The sequence below is a fragment of the Bacillus rossius genome, chromosome 11, assembly GCF_032445375.1.
Source record: "Bacillus rossius redtenbacheri isolate Brsri chromosome 11, Brsri_v3, whole genome shotgun sequence".
NCBI classification, from domain to species: Eukaryota; Metazoa; Arthropoda; class Insecta; order Phasmatodea; family Bacillidae; genus Bacillus; species Bacillus rossius.
Window position 1 is genome coordinate 33,061,414 of NC_086338.1, and position 12,551 is coordinate 33,073,964.

Genomic DNA, 12,551 nt, shown 5'->3' on the forward strand with positions numbered 1-12,551 from the left:
AATATAACAATATTGTTTTTTTGTACACGACAGAAATTTGTGTTATCTCTTGTGTTATTATACAATATCAATTTTTCAGGTCAGATCAGGTCTAGACCACATACCTTAAATATTCTGTTCAGCTGGTCCACTTCCGACTTTCCAGGAAACAGGGCCTCCATTGTAATGAATTCACCGAAGATGCACCCCACTGACCACATGTCTATGGGTGTAGAGTACTCCTAAAGAAGATAATAAAAAGGCCTATGTAAAACCAAAAATTTTAAAAATTTTAATTTGAATAGAAAAGTATACTATCATTCTCATTTGAGAACATACTCAACAAGAGCAATGAAGAACTAGCATACAATTGTTTTGATGTGCATGCACTATGGATATTGAAAACAACCAGCCATCTGTTACATTAGTGGAATTGTGCGTAGCAATCAATAAATTGGTAATATTGGCCACAGTTTCCATTGTACATTTTCTATTTTTACTAAAATTTATTTTTATGAAAATTGTTTGAAACAAATATTCAATGCAATTATGGACTGACAAAAATTACTTAAGGGGTTTTGTAAAACTGACATAGAGAAATCTTTGATATTTAAGCTTCAAACTGAATGTAGATGAATACTGGTTTTTCTGAAAAACATAGGAAGGTATTTTCCCTGAAATGTCAGGCGGAAAATACTTTTTCCTGTTTCCCGAATTTGCGGTAGTTTACATGTCAATGTGCTGAATTTGTTATTAAAAAACCATTTTTAAAGTAATCATTGCACTTTAATGTAAATTGATACATGCATGCAATTGAAAATGCACCTTTTTCAGTAGTTCAAACCCAACTATTAATGGTGGCATACAAACTTTCACAGACATGGTATAAACAAGCACTTTATTCAGCATTTGAAACATACAATAAATAATCAAAGTTATTCACTACTTTCGTGAAACAGTAGCGGAATGAATCTCATCCACAATTGAAAATACAGATACTCATAAGAACTTAAGGGACTTTCATTACACCCAGGGGCGCAACAAAAGGGTAATTTGCCCCCCCCCCCCCCCCCTTCTGAAACCTTGAACAGGGTGTCCAGCAATCGGGAAATTCCGGGAAGTATTGGAAATGTACTTGTTTGTGTAAATGCTCGGGATTGTGCGGGAATGTACGGAATATTTACGTGGAAAACGGGAAACTGGTGTATGGCAATGCACGATCGCTTATGCCCATGGGCTACCGTGCATAGACGCTATATAGGGACAACATGTTAAATGTGTAAGAAACAATAGTTTGTTTTTTTCATAACAAAAACACATATCAGAAAAATTATAAATAAAATAGTTTAGACCATAGACAATCTCAACAAAAAACACAGGATGTGATATGTTATGGACAAAATATGAACACATAAGTTGAAACGATGATAAAATCAATGATTGCAATCAATTTACCACCATGTTCAGATAATAATAATTTACATGCTTTATTTATCTATATAATTAAAAGTACCAGATCCAATGGACATTCGCTGTAAATGTATTTATAATACATATTTCCCAATGGGTACTTGGGCATCGCAAATCAAATAACTAAAATGAACACATTATTTTAGTTAAATTAAAGTGTTAATATGAGATCTTTCATCTCAACTGCATAAATTAGGCTTTTTTTTAACATAAGTCATTTATCATAAAATTGAATGAATTTATTTATTTCATGGTAATTTGTGGTTCAAGAAAATCCTGCCTAACTATATTTGGGCCAAGACAGTAAAAATTTTAATCACTAGATTACACAGTAAAAACTATAAAATTATTCTTTAGTAAAATTATAGAAATTATTAAAATTTGTAACCTCAAATAATTCCCGATTCAGTCATGTTTCACATTGTTATGACACACACACAGTGCACAGGTGAGCAGGCCTCCCTGCGACACAAGCGTCAACACAGGCGTCAGCACAACACCATCGTCAGCACAAAAACGTGGGACAATGCTTCGTCGCTAGGCCGGCCTTCGTTGAGAAAAGGGGGGAGGAATGATATTTTTTCAACACGGCCGCGGACCCAAAGTTTCAAATACTGCAGCCACGCCCAAAAAGGGAGCTTTTGGGGAGGCCAAGACGATGGAGCTAGTACGCGCTGCGGTGACTCTCGCAACAGCATTCGGCCTCGTCGAGAGGTCAGCCGTGACCACGACAGAAGAACAGCGAAGGTAAGAAGGACTCATAAACGGTGTGATAGCAAGGCACTTAGGTTCTTAATGTAAGTGCTAGGCAGTACTTGAGGGTGATGACTTCGGCTCATGTAAGTAATGTAATCAAAATCAGACAGTAAAGTTAATGTCAGGCCTCTATTTAAAGGTCTTTGATTCCCCTCGAGACCCCAGTGGAAAGAGAGGGCAATACCAACAAGGTCAAGGCAGCGATATAACAACCAAAATCCCGTTCCTGCCCAGCTCACATAAAAAGGTAATTAAAACAGCAGAAACATAAAAATATGTATTTTAATTTCATATTAACTAAAGCCTAGGTCAGATATTTTGGACTGACCATCATTTTTATGTCTCTGACTGAAAAATGGGTGCTATGTATTTGAAAATTGAAATCCATATCCATTAAGCTTTATAAGATATATTCTGCATCTAAACTTCCATCTAATATAAATCAGCTGTAATGTCGATCTAGATACCAAGGCATATGCTGAGATAAGAGTTTTACATGCTTAATACTTCAATGCAAAATTCAAAAACTTTTCACAAAAACCTTAAACTTAAAAACTACAGTTATATTTTCAGTTCATTAATAAAAAAAACACTAATTGCCAAGTCTCAGTTGTGAGCCTGAGTCTATTTGAATAATGCAGGTTTATAACACAGAGAATTTATGAAATTGGTCCAGTAGTTTCGAGTTTACTTCTCAAAAACAATCAAACACAACCACAAACAAACTCACTCTCTCTCACTTGGGTATAATGTAAGTATAGACTGCAGCAGAAAGTAAGGGACAACTTGAATTCACCTTGGAGCAGAGCAGCAGCTCCGGGGCGCGGTACCACAGGGTGACCACGACGGGGGTGTAGTGCTTGAGGGGCGAGCCGTACTCCCGCGCCAGCCCGAAGTCGCCCACCTTCAGGATGCCCTTGTGGCTGAGCAGCAGGTTCGAGGTCTTGAGGTCGCGGTGCAGGATCCAGTTGTCGTGGAGGTGGGCGACCGCACGCAGCAGCTGCTGCATCAGGCACTTCACCTCTCCTGCCACATGCCACACACGCAGGAGCCCGTCACTGCCACGTGCCACTCACAGAGCCCAGCCACTGTCACGTGCCACACACGCAGGATCCCGTCACTGCCACGTGCCACACATGCAGGAGTATCAGAAACATGGGTTTTATGGTACATACTGACAATAGCACAGTGATGTGCAAATTTTGCAACTGTAAAGTTTCATGGGATAGAAAAGATTTCATTGACAAACACCTAAAGTCGGCTAAGCATGTGGCATTGACAGCCAAAAAAAAAAAAAAAAAAAAAAAAAATTTGTAGTTGCAAACATCTATAGCGTGTCTGTTTTGTGTAACTGTTTTGGATTTAATTGGCTGTTATTATGCATATTAGCCTATTCCTAGTATACATGGATTGTTTATTAAATATGTAAACTATTATATTCGATAACTGCACAATTTAGTCAACATTTAAAATACCGGTAAAATTTCCATTGCATAACGAAAATACCGACTTTAAACCACCGCTTTTCTAGTTTGAAAGTACCGCTTTTTGCATACTGAAAACACCGAAATTTTCCAGGCCCTACACATACCACACATCCAGGGCTCCCATCACTGCTTCACACAGAGCCCCATTTACTGCCTTCCATTCTTTCCTGAGAAACACATCTACATTGCATGCACTACTACAAATCCACAAAATTATGATTTAGCATCAAACATCCATCAACCTCAAGGCTGTTAGAGACAGACACGTGTTAAAACATGGAGCCACGATGGATTCCAGTGGCGGGAGGAACAGGAGTACCAAAAGAAAACCCAAGAGCCCATAGCAATGCTGGCCACATGTTTCCTTTGCAGAAAAATTCCAACTTTGGCCCAGATCGCTTTGGTGAAAGGCGAGTGATCTGATAACTTGACCACATTTGCTCGGCCTGGAAGCTGTTTTGAATCCCCAGTCATTGATGATGGCATGAATAGGGCTGTCTATGTGAGATGGTGAATGTAGCTTGCAAAAACACCACAGAGAACAATACTAACAAGAACATCTACTGCCACACATGCACACCAAGTGAATGGAAACAGTGGACAGGGTCGACTCACCAGGAATGAAAACCTGCTTCTTGGACTTCATGGTCTCCATGAGAGACTTGAGGTCGTGCTCCACGTAGTCCATCACAATGTATATCTTGTCCATGTTGCTGCCCACCACTATCTCCCTCACAGTCACTATGTTGGCGTGCTGAGCCTGAAACACCATCAACACATCGATCACCCCTTCGCAGCATCACACTTACTGCACAAGGGATGAGCCAATAAAATCCTTGATCCTTAGTACATAGCACCAGGTGCATGATGACTTGAAGATCGGAAGATGTCCAGCTTTATCATCTGTGGTGCATCTGGGTCTTCCTTGGTTTTCCTCTCTTCCCCTCCATCATCAGTTTGTTGTGCCCTTATCTTGTTATTGCCTGTTTCCCTTTCTGGTGTAGCGGTAGGACGTACGCAGGCACAACTAGCCTGCCTGGCACTCATAAATAGGGCTGGAGTCCCTAGCATCTGTCTTGTTCTTTGTTGTGCCCTCATATTGTTATTGCTAGTTTCCCTTTCTGGTGTAGCGGTAGGACGTATGCAGGCACAACTAGCTTGCCTGGCACTCATAAATAGGGCTGGAGTCCCTAGCATCTGTCTTGTTCTGTTAATCTCATGTCAAGACATTTAATTCTACCTGCATCACTGATGTACTACTGCGGTAAGATGTGGCAATTCTTAAATGTTTGTAACTTGTGTAGAGGTTCGTGGTAGTCGAACCAGGTTAACATACTTTAAAACTCTTTAAGTTTTGTGAAATTCTCCTTTTTAGCTTTCATCTTCCAATTTTGTTCGGCTTTGGTGTTTTCTGTCTGCTGTAATTTTTGTGTGCCTTTAGCCTTGCCAAATCTTACTTCACGAGGTACAGCAACAATCGCCATACTTTCAAGTCATTTCAAAGACTTACTTTAGCGTGTAATTACACAATTTAGTGTCTTAGCTTTCACCCTAAGTTCCTTATAAAAGTAATAGATCTTGTGTGCTGGGAAACAGTAACCTTTTTTGCTATTCATGGTTTTACATAATTTTTATGTATCTGTTTGGTGCTGATTTATCTAGTTAATTTAATTTTTTTTTCTCACTGCGCTCTCTCACTTAAACTTTTCTTGTCTAGTTTCCATATGTTTTCCCAGTGCCTTGGGTGGAGGATACAGCAGTCACTTGTTAGGTCAGCAAGGCTCACACATTTCCCCACGCCTCTGAGCACGTCTTTGGATGTAATTTCTCTCATCCACCGTGACCCTGGACGAGACTCCTCCTTGGATATACTGTGCTTGTCAGCCTCCCCTGGATAACGATCTTGCTAGGATGTGGTATGAACTCTGCAATTTTAGTCAGGTGTGAAGATCTTGTTCGCCATTGCCAGGACACGTTTGGGAAGCCAGTTTCGCCAAGTTTCCACTATGCCAGCCGCTTCCCCGCACCCTTGGACGCCGTGTTTTTTCTCCCTGGCTTACCAGCCAATAAGAGGAGTTGCCCTCATCCCAACTTCCATAGATCCACACCCCCTCCTTTTTTTTCCCCGAGGTTCCTGCTGGTCGTTTTAACTATGCAAGCTGCCCCTTGACATATGTGAGTCTACATGCTACCACCATCCAGACTCCTGCTCTCTCTAGACTTGTATCTATCGGTCCGAGGCCAAAAAGTCAAACAAGTATTGAGGTGATACTAAGATGTAGTTCCCGCAGATCCGGGATAGTTTACCCTCTACATGAGGAGTACTATCGGAAATTGTTACGTAGTGTTGTAGAAACGTTAATTTCTGGTTGCTCGGCATGTGTTTCTTCCGCGCTCGCAGCTACTCTGACTCCAACATATGGCAATTGTTGGATTATTCCAAATTATGTGTGGAGTCCCAATTTACTACTTTCGAGTTCTTACTTTCTTGAAAACAAGTTGAGAACCTGCATTCACCTATCTTCTACCCTTCTTGAAATAACTTTAAAAACAGCATAATTTGGTTTTTCATGCAAATTTCATGCATTATATTTTGGGGTCCCCAAATATTGCAATTATACATCTATATTCATTTTATAAACTAATTTTCAAGATCCGGTTCTTCATACACATATATTAAAAATAAAATATTTTGAGGAACGGTAAGAGAATAAGTACAATGATAAACATAAATAAGCTTAGTAATCTTAAATGTTGCCAGTATTGAATTGTTGGACTTCCTACATTCACTCCAATGTATTTTCTATGAATATTTTTTCTCAAATCTTTCAAATACTAAAGATTTACCTAGTAGGATCCAAGAATTCCAAAGGCCCATCCCTAAAAACAATATATCATAAGAATTTATTCCCTTTGTCAGTACTATAACTAACAATAAATTGGTATTAATAATATCTAAGACAATAAAATAAATACTTTTTGAATTAAAGAAATACAAGTAAAAACAATAAAGTCTTACTATTTTATGAATTTCATTCATATTGAAATAAAACTCAGAACTATTAGCAAAATAATTAAGGAAACTACCACTTCAACATGGTGTCAAAATAGATGTTATTAGAGACGATGAGAGGTGATAAGTAGGGACCCCAGAAAATGGTAAATAAAACTGGCTCATTTCGGTGTAAAAAAATGACAAAAGCGGTGCAAAAAATCGGTGTAAAAATAAGCAAGCGGTGCTAAAAATCGGTGTAAAAATTTGGTGAGATACATTAAATTAAAATTGAAATTGGCAAACGAGGATTGTTTTGCTTCAAACATTTTTAAATTTCAATATTAAACATAAAATGCACTCAGTTGGCAAACACTAAAAAGTTTTTAGTGTTTCTAGTTTTCTTCTTGGTCTTGTCTCCTTTACAGCAACCCTGTGTTCCCCTAGCCTGTTCTATTCCATCTATTTCTAACCAAATAAAAAATAATAAAATTTTTTTAAAAATGCAATAAAAATACTTAACCACAGTACCTTGAACATATTTACCTATTTATTTAACCAGGTCCTCATGTTTGGGTCATCTGCTTTTTCCAAAGGTATGTTTGCCCCCACCATCATTTCAACAAAGTCAATTATAAATTGTTGTTTGTTTACAACTATAGACGTCTGTTTTGCAGTACCGGTAGTCGACGTTGATGCCGCACATAATTTTTTTTTACGAGTTGCGTTAGAAACGTGTTTTAGGCATGTGTCTCGACGCATCCAGTCCACACGATCGTTGCAAAACTTACACATTATTATCTTATCCTTAACATCAAATATATAAAATCCTTCCAGCTTCATCTCTCGTTCTCGATCGAAAACCGTAAATATTTTCGGCATCTTAACACAAAAATAAGCACTACTAACTAGATGCTTGGAAATTAATACCGAGTAACCGAGACGTCATTAAAAAAACACTACTGCATTACTGCAAGCTGCACCGTAAAAACATTTATGCCGTAGTGGCACGCACACGAAAAAATATTGTGTTCGGCCAGAATGAACTATTATGTAACCGTAAATATTGAGTTCGCTTCTGTGCGCTAGAATTTTTGAGAACTAATACCAACTACACGAAAATTGTGTTCGTAACGCTGCTACATAGCGGCAACGTAAATATACACGTTTGCCGCCATGTTGGAACTACAATCGATTTCGTTACGCGATAGCAATACAATCGATGGTAAGATTATTTACAGTATCCGACCAATGTAAACATTCTTGGTAACGGAAATTACGTGGATTTCGCGCAAAGTTTCGTGTTTTGTGAAAAAATAGCAGATTTCGTGAAAACGGTGAAATAGTGCCCAATTTCGCGGTATTTCGTGTATTTCGCGGTTCACCATTTTCTGGGGTCCCTAGTGATAAGTACCACAAGTAAACCAACCAGCTCAATGCAATGTTTGCCCAATTTCCCATTTGCAACAAATCTGGGTTCAACCCCACAGAGAAATGAACCCGATCGCCTTGGTGGGAGGAAAGTGGTCTGACCAATCTACAACCGCGACCCCTTACGCTGATAATGAAGGTAAGGAGAAAGATAAAACATGTTTGTGCACCCTCACCTTGAGTAAAGTGTTTATTTCCCGCAGCGAAGTAATGGGAAAGCCTTCCTTTTCCTTTTCCATCTTGAGCCTTTTCAGTGCAACAACTTCCTGTGTACGCAGGTCTTTGGCCCTGTACACCACACCGTAGGTACCCTCTTCGATCCTGCACAATGCAACACAATGTACCCTCAGTACACATTCAACATTTAAGACTTGCAAAAAGGAGCATGCATAGACCCGGAAATTTCTCGAGTTGTAATCCTTAAAATTCTTGGGTATGGTTGGGAAAATTCTTGAATAAAACATAAAAAATATATATATATATCTTTAGGGAAAAAAAAAGTGGATACCAAATAATCTTGCTTCTACGCAAGTTTAGTTCAGCCGTCCGAGCTGTCCACTTGCCGCCTTATCTCGCGCAGTACACTAACTCATGTCCACTACAATGCTTATTATTCATTTACTGGAACAAGTCTACTGGTTACAATATTAGCATTCCGTTAATAAACATTTTATCGTAAGCTATGTTAACATTATCCCGTCTGTCGGATGCTGCACACTAGACTGAATCAGCATCATATATATTGCATTTTTTTATTGCATTAAACAGTACTACATGTGTCCCTTTTAAGGTATTAACTTAAATAATTTTTCACATAACATATCATTGAGCATGGGACATTCTTCTATGGACACCCTGCGGTTGCCCGCCTCTATTGCACGTGTGTTAATAATAAAAATTTTACGTGCTCAATCTCGCGTTTGCCTCTGGATTAGTTATACTTGGTCGTTTCTTGCCTAGCCCGTTTCCAGGGTTTTTTTACATTCACGAGGGGGTGAGGGTACACTTGTGGAACACTTGAGTTCCATGTTCAGTTCTGTGCATTAAATGCTCACATTACTAACATTACTACATGTGTCCCTTTTAAGATATTAACTTAAGTAATTTTCACATGACATATCACTGAACATGGGGGACAACTCAGCCTGCGGTTGCCCGCCGACGAGACGCGCACACCACTGCCGCACGGCACTGGAGGGATGAGAGCGGACGCCCACCTGTTGAGGCACTGGAACTCGTCCACGCTGCGGCAGCCCTGCACGGCGGGCAGGTACGGCGGCAGCAGCGCCTGCTTCTCGCTCAGGAGAGCGTCCTGGGGCCGGGGCGGGCTCGGCGGACCCTGCTTCTTCACCATGTCCTCCTCCTCCTCCTCCTCCTCCTCCTCCTCCTCCTCCTCTTCCTCCGGCCCGTGACGGTCCTTCCTCGCGACGGCCAGGGGCGAGTTCTCCCCGCTGCGCTCCCCCGACACCGACCGCACGTGGCTGTGGAAGTGCTGCTCCTCCTCCGAGCGCGGTCCCGAGACATCCGTGTCTGCCGGCACGCACACACACCGCCGTCGATACCTTCTCCCCCTGCGCTGTCGCATCACAGACACAGCACAACCACTACGTCTACATCACATATTACTATTACAACAAGCAGTACAGATACGCAGCCACTCACTATCCAAATTTTGACGCCCTAAAATAAAGGTGCGACGATTATGCGATAAAAGAGGGTAATTGAAGGTTGTCTTACATTCAAGGACTACTTATTTTCGGGTGAATACAGTAGTACTTGCGCCTCAAAATGGTTGTATGGTTTGTTTACTACGGGTGTATTAAGCTTTGGAAAGTCAAAGTTAAATCTAAGACTAATTATCTTCAATTTCTTCTTGGAGAAAATCAAAAAAACTTTTAAGTGTCTAAAAATTCTTTTCTTAGGGCAGAATATATTCAAAGCTGGATTTAACGCCGTTATTTAGGGTTATACCTTATACATAACATCAGACGTGTTGATTACCTGCCAATTTTACCGGGAAGAGAACTTGTCAAGCAGATAAATCAGCTAAAACCAACTAAACTGTGTTCAGGATGAGGTGAGATATTTTTGGCAAGTGTTCATTTTTGTAGCTAGATATTCTTATAATATCAACAAAGTAAATTATATTTATTCAAAAATGGTAATTCTGGTGAAAATATTGAGCTGTCAAAGTCTGAATGCTTCCTGAAGTACTGGTCAAAAATTATCATGCCTTCATGAAGCGTGTGTGTCTTTGTTTCCCCTAAAAGTTAAATAAAAAAAATTCATAAATACTGGATACTATATTGCATGATAACAGGATGTTCCATAACTCAATGACGAACAGAGACCAGTTTATAGGCCAACTAATGATGGTTCTGATAAAAATAATTGTCACTGCACCAAATTTTAGATACTGAAACTACAAATTTCCATATTACATGAATTAATTTTTTTTGGTTACACAATCCAGAATAACCCTACTGTTAGTAACAATTCAAAATATAAAAAAAAAATGGTTATTTTTGGTGGGAAAAATTTTTTTGCATGATATTATTATTGAGCAAAAAATTTTTATCTGGTGACTTTGACTATTCATACTGTAAAAAAAATGTACTATGCTAACATGGCAAGTTATTTTCAATGATGGCTTATTTCAGCAAGCTTTAAAAATGATACAACACTGTCAACATACATTTTTATACACTTTTTTTTTGCAAAATTACCCAATTTCAAATTTATTTCCGTACTGTTACCACTATGATAATGATTCATTAAACATCATGAGATATACTCTGTAGAGTGTGTACCTTAGTGCCACTATTACCTGTGTAGTAGAGCTTAAAAGAAAAAAGAAACAAAAAAAAATTATGCTGACTACGCCACTCACAAATACTGTATTTTTTGCACTGCTCGACTCGACTGGACATCAGATATGCTACTTGTGCACCCCCACTACTGCCGGGCCTGAAAGCAGCCCGCGGTAGATCTCGCGCCGGCACCCACCTCTGTCGTCGTTCTCGGTGTCGGAGCTGCTGGAGCTCTCCTCCTCCTCCTCGTCGTCGTCATCGTCATCGTCCTCCTCCTCCTCCTCCGCCTCCTCCTCCTCCGCCTCCTCCTCCTCGTCCTCGCCCTCCTCCCCGGGGCTCGCCCCGTCGTCCTGCTGCTTGCCCTCGGTCTCCGGGTCCGCCTCGTCCATCTCCGACTCGCTGGACACCACCACCAGCTGGCTGGCCAGGCTGCCCTCCTCCGCATTGTCCTTCTTCTCCTCTGGGCACACCGCCGGCCACAGCCCGGTCACACTCCACACTCCGCCCGCCACCAGGGCCGGCGCGTCCACACAGGCGAACCAGGCAACCGCCCAGGGCGCCAAGTAGCTGGGGGTGGCGCAGCACGACACATAACAGCTCATACAATATGTTTAACGATTACTGAAACTAGACGAAAATGGGTTTTTTGTAACAGTTTGGAATGTTTATATTGATATAAGTAATTATTTTAAGTCCACGGTGACCTGTTTATGATTTGTAATAAGTAAAAAAGTAAAAAAAAAAAAAAACAGAAGCCTGCTTACATTTGGTTGTTGACAAAATCATAGGCTTACGTGATGTATTTTGAGGCAAGGAAAATTTTTTTTGGGGTGTCCGGCGGGTTGGGGGCATTAAGGTTTTTCGCCTAGGGCGCCAATTTACCTTGCACCGGCCCTGCCCGCCACTCATGCAAGGTTACTCCTTGAGCAGGAGCGATACTAACTATTAATCTCAAATATCTCTAATGAACATACTATTGCATTTGGATCACCTCGACTCCACCGCTAGAATCTGTTTACAGGTCTAAAGGGTTAGAAATAAAATAACACACAAGAAATAAACAAATATTAACTACGTACAATGTTGAAACCAGGGGGCTGTCACTAGACAGGGCCTACGATGCGTTTATTGTACACTAAGAATTCCGTCTATACCAACATCAGAATGTAATTCACGTACAGAGCTAAATTATAAATAATTATTTATTAATGTTACTTGTGAATGATCTGCGATTTTACTTTCTTAGTATAATTATTTTGACTCTTACAACTTTTTAGTGTTGAGGAAACCACTTAACAAATTTTTTTTTTTTTAAATAAAGATGTGAATCAGGTTGGAGTCCTTGATTTGTTTAATTCGCGCTCATTAAAAGATAGTTTTTTTCATATACCTAATGCATGTATTAAAAGTAATATATAGAATTCATTACTATTTAATAATTTGTAGCACTTAAATGTAAAGGAATCAGGAGACATCGGTAAATGTTTATGTTTAAATATAAACATCTATGTTAATTTTGTGTAACCATGTGTGTTTGAATGTATTAGTTGACTCTTGAACGCATTTTCCTATTTGTGCATTTGCATTGATTGTTGCTACCACTTAAAATAAAGACAATATGTGTGT

General features: G+C 39.8%; 1 protein-coding gene across 3 annotated transcripts in view; it reads right to left on the reverse strand.

Annotated features, from left to right (window-relative positions):
• The window catches only part of LOC134536787 (cyclin-dependent kinase 11B-like), a 42,744-nt gene that overhangs the window by 4,455 nt on the left and 25,738 nt on the right, over positions 1-12,551 (reverse strand). For all 3 annotated transcript variants that reach the window (XM_063376706.1, XM_063376707.1, XM_063376704.1), the window contains exons 6-11: positions 11,122-11,385; positions 9,333-9,645; positions 8,292-8,436; positions 4,308-4,452; positions 3,002-3,231; positions 105-221 (exon numbers count right to left, since the gene is read on the reverse strand). In XM_063376706.1, the coding sequence (XP_063232776.1) occupies positions 105-221; positions 3,002-3,231; positions 4,308-4,452; positions 8,292-8,436; positions 9,333-9,645; positions 11,122-11,385 (1,214 nt within the window). The remainder of the gene's footprint in view (positions 1-104; positions 222-3,001; positions 3,232-4,307; positions 4,453-8,291; positions 8,437-9,332; positions 9,646-11,121; positions 11,386-12,551) is intronic.